Source organism: Sorex araneus, chromosome 2 (assembly GCF_027595985.1).
Source record: "Sorex araneus isolate mSorAra2 chromosome 2, mSorAra2.pri, whole genome shotgun sequence".
Classification (NCBI taxonomy): Eukaryota; Metazoa; Chordata; class Mammalia; order Eulipotyphla; family Soricidae; genus Sorex; species Sorex araneus.
This window is the reverse complement of record NC_073303.1, coordinates 243,523,210-243,538,199: the sequence shown is the minus strand read 5'-3', so window position 1 is coordinate 243,538,199 and position 14,990 is coordinate 243,523,210. Positions and strand designations below refer to the sequence as shown.

Here is a 14,990-nt window from a genome sequence, read left to right as displayed (position 1 = left end):
TGAACTCAGTGCTGGCTCGGACTCTGGCTCAGGCCAGCCCCGCACCCACTAAATCACAGAGATTTTCTGGATCATTAAGCAGGACTGGCAGTCGGGGGCATAGTTCTGGAAGGTTCCGCCGACAGCCTTGGGCCCACGCGTCTGGGCTGGGTTCCAGGCACTGGCCAGCGGCCGCTTGTGTCCCCAGGGCAGGGTGAGCTCAGCGCGATGTGACCAGACCTAGGGAGCTGTCTTCCGGCACCTTCCCCAGCGCAACCCCCACCTCCTGCCCCTGGGGACCCTCGGCCGGCAGCTGAGGCTGCCTCCAGCGCCCACCGACCCCCCAAAGCGGCCTGGATTCCCGCAACAAAATGTAAAGACCCCGACATCCACCGCCCCACTCCCCTGTTGCCGCCCCCCGCCCATTGGGGGTCCGAGAAAGCCCCTCACACACAGGCCTCAGAGAGGGTTTTGAGTCTTTTGTTAGAAAAAAAAACAGCACCGACAGCAACCGGCAGCTACAAGGGCCGGGGTCGGGCAGGACGCCAGCACCGCTCGGTCCCCCAGGACGCCGCCGGCCGTGGCCCCCACGGGAGAAGAATACAAGTCCATCAGCACGGGGGCCGGCCGCGCCGCCAGAGGGCGCTCACTTGGCCGGCCGCGTGATCATGCGCGTGGAGAAGTCGAACAGGTCCCGGTTGATTTTGCGCAGATTCCGCACCTCGCCCTCCAGCTCCGTCATACGAATCCGCAGCTGGCCCTGGCCGCCCAGGATGCTCTGCGGAGAGGGTTGGGGGGGGGCGCTGGATGGGGGCTCTGCAGTAGGAAGGGGCCCCTAGCATACAGAAGCAGAGGTGCGAAAGGAACCCTCTGCCACGCCCCATCCTGGCCCTCCAACCAGGACGCAGGCCAGCTGCTGGCCCCGCCCACCACAGGAAGCCCCACCCACAAAGCAACAGTCCAATTAGGATGCTGCTCTACCTTCTGACCCTGCCCACCAGGAGGCAGGCCCACCCCTGAACCAACCCCCAACCAGGATGCCGCCTGACCACGCCCACCAAGGCAGGCCCCGCCCCCAGCCGCGCCCACCTGCTCCATGGTGCTGCACATGGTCGCCTGCAGCTTATCAGTGCGCTCCAGGTAGCTGGGTTCGGAGCCCTGAAACACAAGACGCTGTGGGTGACCTGGGAGGCCCACCTGCCCCTGCTCTTTGGTGAGTGCCAAGGGCAACACTGTCAGGGATATGCGTCCTGACGGGGAAGCTGGGGCTCATCATGAGGAGGTGGGGTGGGGGCTCCCCTCTGCCTGGGAGCCGAGGGCAGCTGGGGGGGGGTGGGGCAGGAGGAGACAGATCGGGCTGTACAGTGTAGCAAGCTGGTCCTGGAAGGGCCCTGGGCAGGTTCTGGAGAACAGGCTCGCGTTGTTTGGGGGTGGGGTGGGGGGGGGGTACCTGCTGGTGCAGGCCCAGACGCAGCGTGAGGCCGCCCTGCTGCTGCTCGTCCCCGTGCTCGGCGCCCAGTAGGTGCTTGTTGAAGTGAGGCAGCGGCAGGCTGGGCCGGAAGTCGGAGCTGAGCATGCTGGCGGGGGCCAGCACGATGCAGGCGTTGGTCACGGGCCCTGGGAGGTAGGAGCAGGGGTATGGGGGTCAGACTCCACCTGGAATCACCACGCCCCCCTCCCCCCAACCCTGGCACCTTTCAGGGTCATTGTGCGGGTGCACTGCTTGCTCTGCACGTCCCAGAGCCGCACCGTCTCATCGTGTGAGCCCGACAGGAGCACTGAGCCGTCTGCGGACACCGACAGGCACGTCACCTGATTCCTGGGGACAGCCGGCAGGTGAGCCCAACCTGGGTAGGGGGACCCGTCCCTGAGCCCACTAGCACCCCCCTCACACACCTGTGCCCTTTGAAGACTTTGCCGTCCTGGTCCGGGTGGAAGCTCTTCTCTCGCAAGCCGGGCTGCAGGCCGAGGGGCGAGGAGTGGGAAGGTGGTCTCAGTGAGGAGGGGGGCTGGAGGGGGGCAGGGAGGGTGAGGGGGCCAGTTGCTCACCCATGTGCACAGATCCACCTGGAAGATGGAGCTGTCGCTGCCGCCGCAGAACATGTGGTGCTCAGCCAGGTCCAAGGTCACGGCCATGATGGCCACATCGAAGAAGACCGAGAGGAGAAGGTCCCCCGAGGAAATCTCCCACAGCTGGGGGCACAGGGGTGCTGAGGACCGTGAGAGCCCGGGGTGGGGGGGATGAGGACACTGGGGGGGAGCTGAGGGCACAGGGTATGGGGTACCCTGAGACATGGCGGGGGGGGGGGCATTGAGGGACCTGGAAAGCTATTTCTTTTTCTTTTTTTCTTTCTGGGTCACACCCGGCGATGCACAGAGGTTACTCCTGGTTCATGCACTCGGCAATTACTCCTGGCGGTGCTCAGGACCACATGGGAAGCTGGGAATCGAACTCGAACTCGGATTGGCTGCATACAAGGCAAACGCCCTACCTGCTGTGCTATCACTCCAGCCCCAGTTTTCTTTTTTTTTTTTTTTAAATGATGGGGCGGGGCTCAAGGATGACTCCTGGCAGGGGTTCAGGGCACCCTATGGGGTGCTTGGCCACAAGCAAGGCCTCCCCCATAATCACACCAGGGAGAAGTTGTGTGGCTGGAGTGGAAGAGCGCCCCCTGCTGCCTCGCTCACCCAGCTTCAGTTTTCAGGGCTGGGCATGGAGGGGGGGGCAGGGGGAGATTTCCAGAGGATACCCCACCCTCCCTGCAGCCACCTTCAGGATGCTGGGCCTGGGGAGGGCCCGGGAGGGGACCATGAGGGGGCTCCGGCTACCTTCACCGTCTGGTCCAGCGAGGACGTTGCCACCCGTGCCAGGGGCCCCCCGCAGCCGCAGTGCAGGTCCGTGATGGGCAGGGTGTGGCGAGACCAGATGTGGCGGGGGACAGGGGTCCGGGAGGGTTCCACCTGCAGCACGCTGCAAGATGCACCCGGAACCCTCAGCCTGACGCCGCCCCCGTCCTCAGGGAACCCCGCCCCCGCCCCTCCGCCCCCGGGTCAGCCAGCGGCACCTGCACACGTCCCACACCAGGGCCAGGCAGTCCTTGCCCCCCGACACGAAGTGGCTGCTGTCCCCCGTGAACTTCAGGCAAGTCACGTCCTGGTAGTGGCGGCTCAGGATCACCAGCAGGTTCCCCGTGCAAACCTGTGGGGTGCGGGCGGGGGTGGCCGCACAGCCAGCACGGGGTTTGGGGGTTGGGGTCCTGGGGGTCCTTCCCTTTCCAGAGCTGGGGGAGAGCTCCCCCCCGTCAGTCAGCTGCTCTGGGGGCGCCACCCCAGGGGCAGGGCTGTGGCCTGGGGGAGCACTGGTGCTGTTGTGGGGTGCGCCGTGCCCCACAGGGCTCCGGTGTACCCCACCCCCCTGGGCATGGGGACGGGAGAGTCTTGACTGCTGGGCCAGGTCAGAGGGGGTCACTTGGGACCCTGGAGGCACTCAGGGTTCCAGGGCAGGGAGAGGCTGGGGAACCCCTGCTGAGCACCCCAGAGACCCCCGGGAGCACGGATTGGCTAATGCACCAGAGAGGCGACAGAGGCAGGGTGGGAAGTTCCCGGGGTGCCACCTGGATGTGCCCCCCTTCTCCCCACTCACACACCCCAGACCCGCCACTCTGTCTCGGGTTTTTTTGGTGGTTATTGTTCTTTTTTTTTTTTGGTTTGTTTTGGGGGGGGGGGGTCACATCAGGCAGCGTGCAGGGCTTCCTCCTGGCTCTGTGCTCAGGGGTCCCTCCTGGCAGGGCTGTGGGGAGGGACAACAGGGGGTGACAGGCAAGGGACCAGGGGCAGCTGCGTGCAAGGCCCGTGTCTTAACCGCACGTTCTCTCTGATCCCGTGGCCCCTTTCTTCACTTGGTGCCACACCAGTGGCCACTGAAGGTCTGCGGGAGCCCAGGCTGGACCGGAAGTCAAGGCTGTGGAGGGGGGGGTCCCTGCCCAGCCTCGAGACAGTCTGGGGCTTCAGCCTCAGAACCGCTCTGGCGCCCCCCTGTGGTGACTATTCCCAGGTTTTAGGATGTGGGGTCCTGGCTGTCCCCACCAAGGAGAGGGGACCCTGAGGCCATCCATATATCAAGGTGACCTTCACGGGGCGGGGAGAGGGGCGCAGGTGCTCCTTCTTAAGGCTGCTTCCTCCCCTCTGATCCCGAGACTGAACAGGAGGCAGCTTAAGGGCCTGAGAGCAGACTTTTTTAGTTTGGTTTTTAGGGGGCCCACACCTGGAGGTGCACTAGGGCTGACCCTTGGCTCTGTGCTCAGGGGTCACTCCGGGCAGAGCTTGGGGGACCAGTATGGGCTGCTGAGGGGCCGGAGTGATAGCACAGCGGGTAGGGCATTTGCCTTGCACGCGGCCGACCCGGGTTCGATCCCCAGCATCCCATATGGTCCCCCAAGCACTGCCAGGAGTAATTCCTGAGTGCAAAGCCAGGAGTAACCCCTGAGCATTGCTGAGTGTGACCCAAAAAGTAAAAAAAACAAAAAACAAAAACAAAACAGTATGGGCTGCTGAGGGTCGAACCCGGGTCGGCTGCGTGTAAGGCTACACCCTTCCTGCTGTCTCTGGGAGTCCAGCCTTGGATTTAAGCTTCAACATCACACAGCCCCCAGACAGCTACCGCAGCAACCCTCTGAGCCCCGCTGCGGGTGTAGCCCCCAAACCAGGCAGACCCCTACAGCGAGGTCCAGAAGTTAAAGGAGCCTGTGCCAGCTGACGGGGTGGTGGGAGGGCAAGGGGTGGGGGGAATGGGGCCGCCAGCCGCATTCCGTCCTGCCCTCTGGCCCCAGATCCCGCACTCAGCAAAAGGAGAGGTGAGTCCCGCATGTCCTAGCCCGTGGGGGCGCCAGGCTGCCTTCTCTTACCTCCCACAGGTAGATGCTCTCAGCTATGCCCGCCAAGACATACTGGCCGTTGGGGGATGTGGTCAGACTGGTGACAGGCCCCGGGCACATAATCTTCTGCTGGAGCTGGTCCTGGAGGGACAGGCACCCTGAGCTCCCAGCAGAACCAAGAGGCTGGGGTGCTGCAGGAAGAAGGTGGGGGAACTCCCAGGAGAGACGGGGGCTCTGGAACCACCCACGGCGCAAGCCTCGATTCTCAGGGCGTCAAGGGGGTCCAACAAAGGTACAGAGGGCCCAGGGGATGGCTGGGGCTGGTGCAGCCAGACAGCTGTGTTCTCCAATGCTCCCTCCCCTGCTCTCTAGCCTAAGCGGGGCTTCCAAATCTCCAAGTTAGGAAAACTTTCTGGATTCCTGCTGTGGATAACAAAATCGCGCCAAGCGATGCCAGGGGCACCAAGGGGGCTGCATGCCCGAAGGGGCTGGGGTAGAAATGCACGCGCCTCCCGAGCTTCCCTCCAAGACCACTTGGAACCCAAGCGCAACATTCTCGCTTCCTTTCAATCTGGCGCCCTATTACTGGTAACCCCCCCCACCCCCACGTTTCCCGCTCAACCTCCCCTGGCCTCGCTTTTCCAGCCTTTCCTACGCGCCCCGGGAGACACGCCCCCCTCGCCCCAGACCCCCCCCCCCCTCAACGCCTGCGCGCCGCATCCTAACGGCTTCCACCCGCCCAGGGCGCGCGCCCCCTTCTGGCGGCGAGCCCCTAGACCCACGCATGCGCAGGGCACAGTACCCGAGCGTGCCCCCACCCCCAGCATGGCCCATCCCCCCCCACCCCGGTTTCGGGCGCTCGTGGCCCCCACCACCCCCGGCTTCGGCCCCTCCATCCCGGCCCGGTCTGGGCGGCGGCCCGTCCTCGCGGAGCCCAGCCCGCGGGGGCAACGCCGCACCTTGCGCTGTAACTCCCAGGCGCTGATGTAGTTCTTGCCCAGCTGCGCCGCCAGCAGGTACTCGCCGTTGAGCAGCGCCAGGCCCCGGGGCCCCGCCTGGCCTCCGCGGTACGTGAGGAGGTTAGCGCCCGAGTGTAGCTCCCACACGACGCAGCTCCAGAGCGTGGCGGTCGAGTCCGTACACACGGCCACCTCCATGGGCGCCGCCATCTTGCCACCGCCTCCCCGGGCGCCGGTCGGATGACGTCATCGGAAGCGCGACACAGGCGGAGGGGGCGGGCCTCCCCTCGAGGCCACGCCCCCGTCCCGCGCGCGCACTTACCGCCGTCCCCGCGTGCTTCGCAGCAGCCGGGGCTCGCCAAGCCGCCGCCTGCATCCCTGGACCCCGCTGCTCAGTCCGGCGGAGAAGGCCGGAGCCGCAGAGGCTCGGCGTCTAAGAAGGAGACCGCCTCCCTGAAGGAGAAGGGCAGTGAGAAGTCTCGCCAGAAGACCCCGCGGTGCCTCAAGTGGCTGTCCTGTTGCTGCTGCATGCTTATCTCCGAATGCCTCGACTTCGTGGAGCCCATTTGCCTGTAGCCGAAAGACCCGATTCCGAGCGCCACCGTCCCGTCTGGAGGAAACGGATGCATGCACAGCCTCACCCCAGTACCCAGCATCCGTGTCTAGCACTGTACTAAATGCTCACTCGTGCAGCGACCGTAGCTCCCCGGATTTTTTTTATTTTTTAGGGGGGGTGAGGGGGCAGCGACATTCACCCGTTTTTATTTCAGCACTTGCTGAACAGCTACCGGGTCCCACGGTGCACGGGAGCGGCGCAGCTAGCAGAGGGTGGTGGATTCGTGGAGAGGTGTTGCCTCTAGCCGCGGCCACCCAGGGCCGCGGACCCTCCGGGGTCTCGGGCGGCTGGTTGTATTTGTTTGGGGGGCCACACCCAACGGTGCTCAGGGGGTTACTCCTGACTGTACTCGGGAATCAAGTGGGATGCTCGGGATGGAACCCGGGTCGACCGCGTGCAAGGCACCCCGCGATAGTACTGTCGCCCCAGGCTCGTTTTCGGCTGGATTCGGGGTGCATTCACTCGAGCCAGTGCACAGGAACGGACTAGGCTGCAGGCTCCAGGCTGGGGGGCGGTGGTTGAACCCGGATAGGAGGAGAAAGACGCACTCTGAGCGCCGTGCCGTACTGCCGCTAGGTGGCAGGAGTGAGCCGCACGACCGGGAAGGGGCTTCGGTCGGGCGAGAAGCAGTGGGTGGGGGGGTGACGAGGGAGGGTCTCATCCAGGACCCGCCTGGTTTGGGGATCCGGGGAGGGGCTTCCAGAGCAGGGGACTGACAGCTAGAAGATCCAGGTGAGCAGAGGTGCGTGCAAAGGTCCTGGACCAAACTGGAGGGGTGAGTCCTTGGGCAGTATCAGACCCCGGAGAGGCAGGATTTGGGAGTGATGGAGTCCTCCAGGGACCCTTACGTGGTGCTGGGGATCAATCCGGGATCAGTTGTAAGCGAGGCTTGCGCCACACCCAGGGCTTCCTCCTAGTTCGGTGTTCAGGGCTCACTCCTGGCAGGACTCTGGGAACCATATGTGGTGGTGGGAATCGAACCCGAACCCTGAGTAGCCACGTGTAGGACAAGCTCCTTACCATGTCTCAGGCCTGAGACATAGAGGGTTTGTTTTGCTTTTTTTCTATTTCTTTTTATTTTTTTTATGCTATTTGGGTCACACCCGGCGATGCACCGGGGTTACTCTTGGCTCTGCACTCAGGAATTACTCCTGGCGGTGCTCAGGGGACCCTGTGGGATGCTGGGAATCGAACCCGGGTCGGCCGCGTGCAAGGCAAACACCCTCCCCACTGTGCTATCGCTCCAGCCCCCAGTCAGTTTTATTTTGTTTTTTTTTTTAATTTTTTTTGCTTTTTGGGTCACACCCAGCGATGCTCAGGGGTTACTCCTGGCTTTGCACTCAGGAATTACTCCTGGCAGTGCTTGGGGGACCATATGGGATGCCAGGGATCGAACCCAGGTTGGCCGCGTGCAAGGCAAACGCCCTACCCGCTGTGCTATCACTCCAGCCCCCCAGTCAGTTTTATTTTATCCTAGTGGGGAGCAAAGAAGACTAAAGTGCTTTTGGTAAATAGAGTCTGAGCCTCCAGGAGAGAGCAGCTGGGGGAAACTGAGGTGGCTAGAGCCTAAGATGTCCAAAGGTGGGTTGGAACTAGAACCAGCTGTTCCTGACTTCCACCCAGAACTTGCTCAGTTCTGTTCGTTGTGGGGCCATACCCAGTGGTGCTCAGGGCCAACTCCGGGCTCTGTGCTCAGGGATGACTCCTGGTGGGCTCGGGGGAATCCTCGGGAGTGCTGGGGGTTGGACCTGGGTTGGCCACGTGCAGATCAAAGGCCCTCCCCACTTCAGCCCTTCAAGCCTCAAGAAAGTGAGTCAGGAATGTAAAGGCCCTTGAATTCTCTCACATATGGGTAGAACCTGCGCGGAGGGTCAAGGGTGGGCCTCTCCTGGGTGGCTCCGGGCTTGTATAAACTGTCTGTGGCTTGACACTCCCCCCTCCCCCTCCCCCTCCCCCCTCCCCCTTGGCCTTTGGTGCCCCGGGACTCTGGGCCTGCTCAGAATTCACCCGCAAAGCAAATACTCTGCTGTCATTGAGTCACTGAGCCACGTCCCCTCCCTCGGCCTCCCGCAGGCACTAATGACCCACCAGGCACATCAGCAGGCAGCTCTGGGCCTCAGTTTCCCCGCCTCTCCCCCTCCCCCTTCCCCCATCCCGCAGAGCTTGGACCAGGACTGTGCTTGTCAGAGGGCTGCCCTGGGTCTGTGCTGTCACAGGGAGGTCTGTTCTGGAAGTTTCCACTGTCCCCAGCTTCCAGGCCTGGCCAGGAGGGGCACACCCAGGTGGGTGCGAGTTGGGGGGGGTGGGGCCTGGGGGGCGGGCAGGGGGGCGGGGTCGGGGTTACGGGCCTCTTCCCCCCTCCTCCCTTCCCTCTGGGACTCTCGGCTGGCCTGGCAGCAGTGTGGGGTCAGAGGTCACCCCACCCCCAGCCCTTCCTGGAATGAGGACAGACCAGCTGTGTCTGTGGGGCCTGCAGGACAAAGCAACACTGCGGGGGCATCTGGGACCACCCAGTCCGCTGACCTTGCCTGTGTCCAGGGGGAAGGCCGCCGGGGGAGGCTGGGGCACAGGCCAGCACTGACCCCTGCCAAACAGACCTTTCCCTGTTAGCACCTGCCACCACCCCCCCTGGTGTGTCCCCACCCACAGTGCCACAGCCCAGTCCTGCCTGGTGCTCAGGGCTGGTTCCAGGCGCTGTGCTCAGGGCTGGCTCTGGGCGCTGTGCTCAGGGCTGGCTCCGGACTCTGTGCTCAGGGCTGGCTCCAGGCGCTGTGCTCAGAGCTGGCTCTGGACTCTGTGCTCAGGGCTGGCTCCGGGCGCTGTGCTCAGGGCTGACTCCTGGCGCTGTGCTCAGGGCTGGCTCCCGACTGTTTAGCCATCACTCCTGGCTCTGCGCTCAGGGATCACTCCTGGAGGAGTTGGGGAACCCTATCGGGTGCCAGGGATTGAACCCGGGTCAGCCACATGGCAGACAAGTCTACACATTGTACTATCTCTACACAGCCCTGTGGCCAGTGTCTTGGTGTTTTTTTTTTTTTGAAGTCACACCCCACAGTGCTCAGGGCGGACTTCTGGCTCTGTGCTCAAGGCCGGCTCCAGATTCTGTGCTCAAGGCTGACTCCTGGCTCTGTGCTCAGGGAATCACTCTTGGCAGCCTTGGGCGGGGGGGGGGGGGGGACCCTGTGGGATGCTGGGGATTGAATCCTGGTCACCTGCGTGCCAGGCCAGCACACTACCCGCCGCCCTATTGCTCCTTGGGGGGGGGGGTCTTACTGGCCTCTCCCATCCTCCAAATTTTGTCACCCCAAAACCCCCTCAGGCTTCCTGTGCCACGGAGTTGAGTGTTGGTCCACCCGACAGCAGGGCTGGCCCCCAGGGGTCAGCAGGGAGGTGGGGTCTGACTTGCCTGTGCCGGTCCACCCTGCCCCTACCTCATCTGATCTCAGGACCCAGCTCGCCCTCCCGCGGCCTCTGAAGCCCAGAAATGTCCAGACTGGCCCTGGCCACTTTGCCGGAAGGACTTTTTGGATTTTTTTTTCCCTCTTTTCAAATAATTTTTTCCCCCTTATCTGCCTGGGGGACGGGAGCACCCTGGGGGCTGACCTCTGGACCCTGCTTCCCAGTACTCCGGCGTGAGGAACAGGCTTCTTGCTGGCCTGGACACCCGGAGCTGGACAGGAGACGCCAGCCCAGGCCGGCTGCGAGGCCACGTCCAGACCTGCCCGGCCTGTGGGTCATGGGGCAGACCCGGGGCAGGGGCTGAACACGCCCTTGGGAGGGATGCAGGGCTGAGGATGCAGTTTGGAGGGGTTCGGGGCCATGCCCGACTCCTCACGGCAGGGAAGATGGGGCCTTGTGTCATGTGGGGGCCACACCCGGTGCTGCTGAGGGCCGACTCCTGGCCCTGCACTCAGGGATCACTCCTGGCAAGGTTCAGGGAAACTATGGGATGCGGGGAATCGAACCTTGGTCAGCCCCGCGCAACTCCCTGCTGTATTGTAGCTCCAGCCCTGGGGGCAAGCTTGGCACTCCTGGAGGTCTTGGTCTCAGACTGGAGACTGCCAGGTGGGCACAGGAGTCTGCTCCTAGAGCTGGCAGGGGCCAGAGAGAGATGGGTTTGAAGTGTGTCTCCTGCATGGCACCACTGAGGTCTGGAGAACGACGTGCAAAGGCCCAGGGGTCAGCCTGGGAACGAAGAATCACAGGGTGGTCCATGGGATGGAGACCCTGTCTGTATCCACCCCCTGTTCCTCAAAGGGGCTTTCCCATCAGACATGCCCACTCTTGGGGTCCCCCACCCTCCGCCATGTATAGCCAACCGGGGGCAGGCTGCCCGCTGGTCCTGATGCTGGCGTGAAAGGACCGCTCAGCCTCCCTAGTTCTGACAAATGTGTCTCCTGGTGGCGGGGGATTCTCCCCTAGCTGCAGGGACCTGGCCCCAGCAAGGTACTATACCCCCAACCGTCAGCACCCCCAGGCAAAATTGGGGGAGCAGCACCCCGAAAAGACACCGCAGAGCCAGTCTGTTAAAAGAGTGTTTTGTCTCGTTTTAATATCTCATCAGCTTTACAAGGTTACACAATTGTCTTAAATATTTCTGAAGTTTAAATACAATCTGCATAATAATGTTATTATAAAGTGTAAACTTTCAGTGTTCTTTAAATTTCAAAAAAAAAAAATCACACTTTTTTTTGTTTTTTTTTTTTTGGTCTTTTGTCCTTTTTTTGGTTGGTTGGTTTTTTTTTTTTTTCCCCTTTAATACCTGAATGTTCTGCCAAAAAAACAACAACGACAACAACAACAAAACCTGAACTGAAATCTGTGACCCGGCCCGGAGTTCCAGGCAGAGCCACCAGAGGTAGAATCTGTTTTATACCTTTATATTTAAAACAAGAAAAAAAAATGTTTTTTTTTTTTCTCCTTTGAACCTGAGAGCTGGGGGTGTGGTCCCTGTGCCCCTCTGACCAACCCCAGAGGAACTAAAATTTCACATGTCAAGAATGGAAGGCGGAGTTGAGAGAAAAATAAAACAATGACCACCAGAAAAATAGCAATAACAAAACCAGAAAAATGCAAAAATAAAAAAAAGCAAAAAGCAAGGAAATCAAGGAAAAAGTGGCCAAAAATGAAAGAGAAAAAAAAAAGCGAAAAAAAGAAGCTGCATAAACGCACTTACCCCCTACTAACCCAGACACCCCGCCCCCCCCTCCGCCCCCCGCCCCCCAATCCCCAGCAGGAAGGTCCTGCGGCCAGGTTAGAGGTCACAAGGAAAAGTGTAGAAGCACCATCACCCCCCACACACACACACACATCTCGAGTTAGGGGAGCGCCTCTCCAGAGTTGGGGGGACCCTCACCCTCACTGCACAGCTAAGCCCCCCCCCCTGCCCTTTCTGCAATGCAGGTCGGAGACCTGCCCCCTCTCCACCAGATGTGCACAAAGTGGGGTGCTGCGGGCCTGCTCCCCCGGGAGTCCCCCCTCCCTTAAATCCCCACTGACCAGCAGTGACCTGGCCATGAGGCCGGGGTGGAAAGGGACCTGGCTCTCACACGCCCACTCCCGGGGCGCCCCCACTCCTGCCCGCGACCCTCACTGTCCCCCTACAATCATCAGCGCTCAACAGCAGGCTCGCCCTGAGTTAGTCCCGGACACGCGCCCTGGACCCTGGGGGGGACAGGAGGGTGGGGGGAATGAGCACAGGACCCCGAGGGCTCCCAGGAGGCGAGGGGCCGGCCAGCCACGCGGGATTTGGCATCAAAAGTCACACCTGAGGTAGAAAGAAATTTGCAGCAGATCACCCCCCTCTCTGCGCCCCCCACAGCAGGGCAGGGTGGGGACAGTAGGGAGAAGGGGCGGGGGGGGGGGGACTGTGCCTGGGGGCAGCAAGCTCCCCCCCTGCTCACACAATGATTGTGCTGCTGCAGCGAGAAACGGGAAGGGGGGTAGTGAACCTTCTAGAAGGAAGATTAGAGACACCCCCCCCCTGGGCCCCCACCACCAGCCCTCCTAGAAGTGGGGGAGGGGCATCAAAAACCCTGAGATTATACCAAAGAAAGCGGGTTCCCTCCGCGACACAGGACTGAAGAGAAGGCAAACCTCCAGATTCCGGGGTGCAGCTCGCCCCCCTCCGGCCCCCCCCCCCCCGCGGTCTCCAAAGCAACTAGATGACGCCTGGGGTGAGGCCAGGCGGGCGCCCTTGCCCCTCTTGGCTTAGTTAGTGGGACTCCAGGGGCCCAATTAGATGCCAGGCTCCCCCCTAGGGGGCAAATGAGCTCCCCCGCACCCCCCCCACCGCGGCCGCCCCACCTCCCACCCCAGGAAAAAGGAAAACGCAGATGGTGAAAATCTAAACAAACAAAAAATCCGCCACGGGGGACAAGGGGGTAGCCCCACGTCCAGGGGGCTCCAGGATTCTGGCTGGGGCTTCAAGGAAGTCCCAGGTCCCCCGTTTCTGGCGGGAACAGCTGCCCTTACTGGGGTTCTGGTTCAGAAGGTCAGACCACCCCCAGCCTGGAGCAGGCGTGGTGGGGAAAGAGGGACAAAGGAAGGAAGAATAGAGGGGTTCAGGCGCGTGGCCCCAAAAACCTGGTCCTGAGCGGAGCCCGGCTGAACCCCATTCCCCACGCTTGATCCCGTCCCAAGCAGCCTTCTAGGGTAAGACAGAGCGGGAGGGGGGAGGGGAGGGTCAAATTCATCCCTGAGACGAAGCCTGGGGGCCACGTGGGTGTGGGATATTTTTCTAGCACTTTCTCCTTAAGACTTCCAGATTCTTGCCCCAGAAAGCCCCCCCTCGCCCCCCATGCAATGCAAGCAGGAGAATAAGTATCACAGAGGGCGGGGGGAGGGCTTCATTCACCATGCACCCCCCCACAGCCCCCCAGCACCTGAGTTTACCTCTGCTGGTGTCTCCCCAAGAATCCAGCACCCTGCCCGCCCGGCCACACGCCGCCCAGGGACCCACACGGGCCAGCAGGAGGACTCTGGGATCCCTTTTTTGTTTGTTATTTTTGTTTTCAAGTCATTTCCCTGGACGAACACAAATATATACCTGTATACTGATCTCCCTTGGTCAAGGTCTGATTTCTTCCCCCCCCAATAAAATAGAATATTTACAAAATGAGACCCCCACGCACGTTTTTTTTTTTCAAAGACAAAAACCTATGAAGTGTGCATATTAGCGCTATTTCTTTCCCACTAAAAAAACAAAAGAACAACAGTTCCCGGAAAGCCACAAAGAGGTGGGGGAGAGGGGAAAAAAAAATCACCAAGAAAAAAAAAAACAACTAAGGTGAGTGGCTCCGGGTTCCTTTTCTCAACTCAAGGAGCAGGGTGTGGTGAGTGCGAGTCATGAAGACACTATAGATCATTCCCCAAAAAAAAAATCCAAGGAAAAAAATAATGGAAAAAGCCACAAGGTTCAGGGCCAGCGTGAGGTAACCGACATGGGCGTGGCTTAGATCACGTGGTCTAACATCGCCCCGCCCCCGGAAGTGCCTGTTCCAGGCGCCGGGGGGCCTAGGGGGAATCCACCTGCCTCTCTCCCCTCTTCCTGGGCTGATCTCGCAGCCTCCCCCACTTTCTCTCTCTCTCTCTCTCTCTCTCTCTCTCTGAGTGTCCGAGGCCTGAGTAATTCAAGTGTTCCTTCGTTTCCCCCTGTTTTATTAAATTTTCTTTATATATATATTTATATATACGTATCTCTATTTTTCTTTTTTGTTTTTTTTGTTTTTTTGTTTTTGGCGTTAGCTGTGGGTCCTCTATGAATGTCGACCCTCCCCACCTGTGTCTCCTTCTTCCCGTTCTCCTGCAACCCTGCTGTCCCGTCCAGGGCGGGGGGCGAGGGGCCAGGAGGTGTAGGGTAAGGGAAGTGGCAGGTGGGGAGAGGTTCGGTTAAGGCAATGAATTGTTTGAGGTAGATGTGGGGGGCGCGCAGAGCCCCGCAGATCCCGCCTGGCTGCTGCTGCCGCCGCCGCCGCTGCTGTTGCTGCCACTGCTGCCGCCGCCGCTGCCGCCACCGCTGCCGCTGGACCCTCCCCGGCTGCTGCCTTTGCTGGGGGCTGTGGAGGGCGTGGGTGCTGACGGCTGAGCAAAAAGCACTCCTAATGCAAAGACAGGAGGTGAGATTTCTCCGGGGGGGGGGGGGGGGCGGTTTAAAACCCAGGGCGAGGACGCTGGAGCGGGCTTGCACGCGGCACACCCGGGTTCGATCCCTGAGCGCACAGACCCCGAGTGACGCCCGAGCATCACCGGGGTTGGCACAAACCCCAAAAGCAACAAACCATGTCAAGGGGCTGCTGAAGATACTGCAGGGGAGGAGGAAGGACGCTTGCTTGCCTGGCAAGTGGCTGGTCCCACTTCGAATCCCCGGCACCGCACAGGATAGACCGCTAGGGGTCACTATTGAGCACAGTGCCTGGCCTGAGCCCAGGCGGGTAAGGCTCAATCCCCACCAAAAAAAAAAAAAAAAAAAGTGATTTGGGGGCCGGGAGCTACTACATGGTAAGGTGCTAAAGAAATGCCCTGGGTGCTCGGGGCTGGAGCGACGGCAGAGCAGGGAGGGCG

The 14,990-nt window shown here is 61.2% G+C and overlaps 2 protein-coding genes across 5 annotated transcripts in view; both read right to left on the bottom strand.

Annotated features, from left to right (window-relative positions):
• Positions 1 to 443: 443 nt before the first annotated feature.
• On the bottom strand, positions 444 to 6,059 carry WDR18 (WD repeat domain 18). Its single transcript, XM_004614795.3, has 10 exons — positions 5,813 to 6,059; positions 4,884 to 4,994; positions 3,045 to 3,178; positions 2,809 to 2,950; positions 2,029 to 2,172; positions 1,876 to 1,937; positions 1,674 to 1,798; positions 1,430 to 1,596; positions 1,069 to 1,137; positions 444 to 757 (listed from the first exon to the last, which is right to left on the bottom strand). The coding sequence occupies exons 1-10, from the start codon at positions 6,020 to 6,022 to the stop codon at positions 626 to 628; spliced, it is 1,296 nt and encodes a 431-aa protein (XP_004614852.1). The 5' UTR covers positions 6,023 to 6,059; the 3' UTR covers positions 444 to 625.
• Positions 6,060 to 12,726: 6,667 nt separating this feature from the next.
• Positions 12,727 to 14,990, bottom strand: part of ARID3A (AT-rich interaction domain 3A) — a 34,358-nt gene continuing 32,094 nt past the window's right edge. For all 4 annotated transcript variants that reach the window (XM_055128981.1, XM_055128979.1, XM_055128980.1 and 1 more), the window contains exon 9: positions 12,727 to 14,527. In XM_055128981.1, coding sequence (XP_054984956.1) covers positions 14,319 to 14,527 — 209 coding nt within the window. In that variant the 3' untranslated portion in view covers positions 12,727 to 14,318. The remainder of the gene's footprint in view (positions 14,528 to 14,990) is intronic.

Coding starts and splice junctions, on each gene's coding strand:
- WDR18 (XM_004614795.3), bottom strand. CDS start 6,022: ATGGCGGCGCCCATGGAGGTGGCCGTGTGTACGGACTCGACCGCCACG. Junction 2,173..2,808: donor CGCTGGACCAGACGGTGAAG/GTAGCCGGAGCC, acceptor CTGTGCCCCCAG/CTGTGGGAGATTTCCTCGGG. Junction 1,138..1,429: donor GTCTGGGCCTGCACCAGCAG/GTACCCCCCCCC, acceptor CTTGTGTTTCAG/GGCTCCGAACCCAGCTACCT.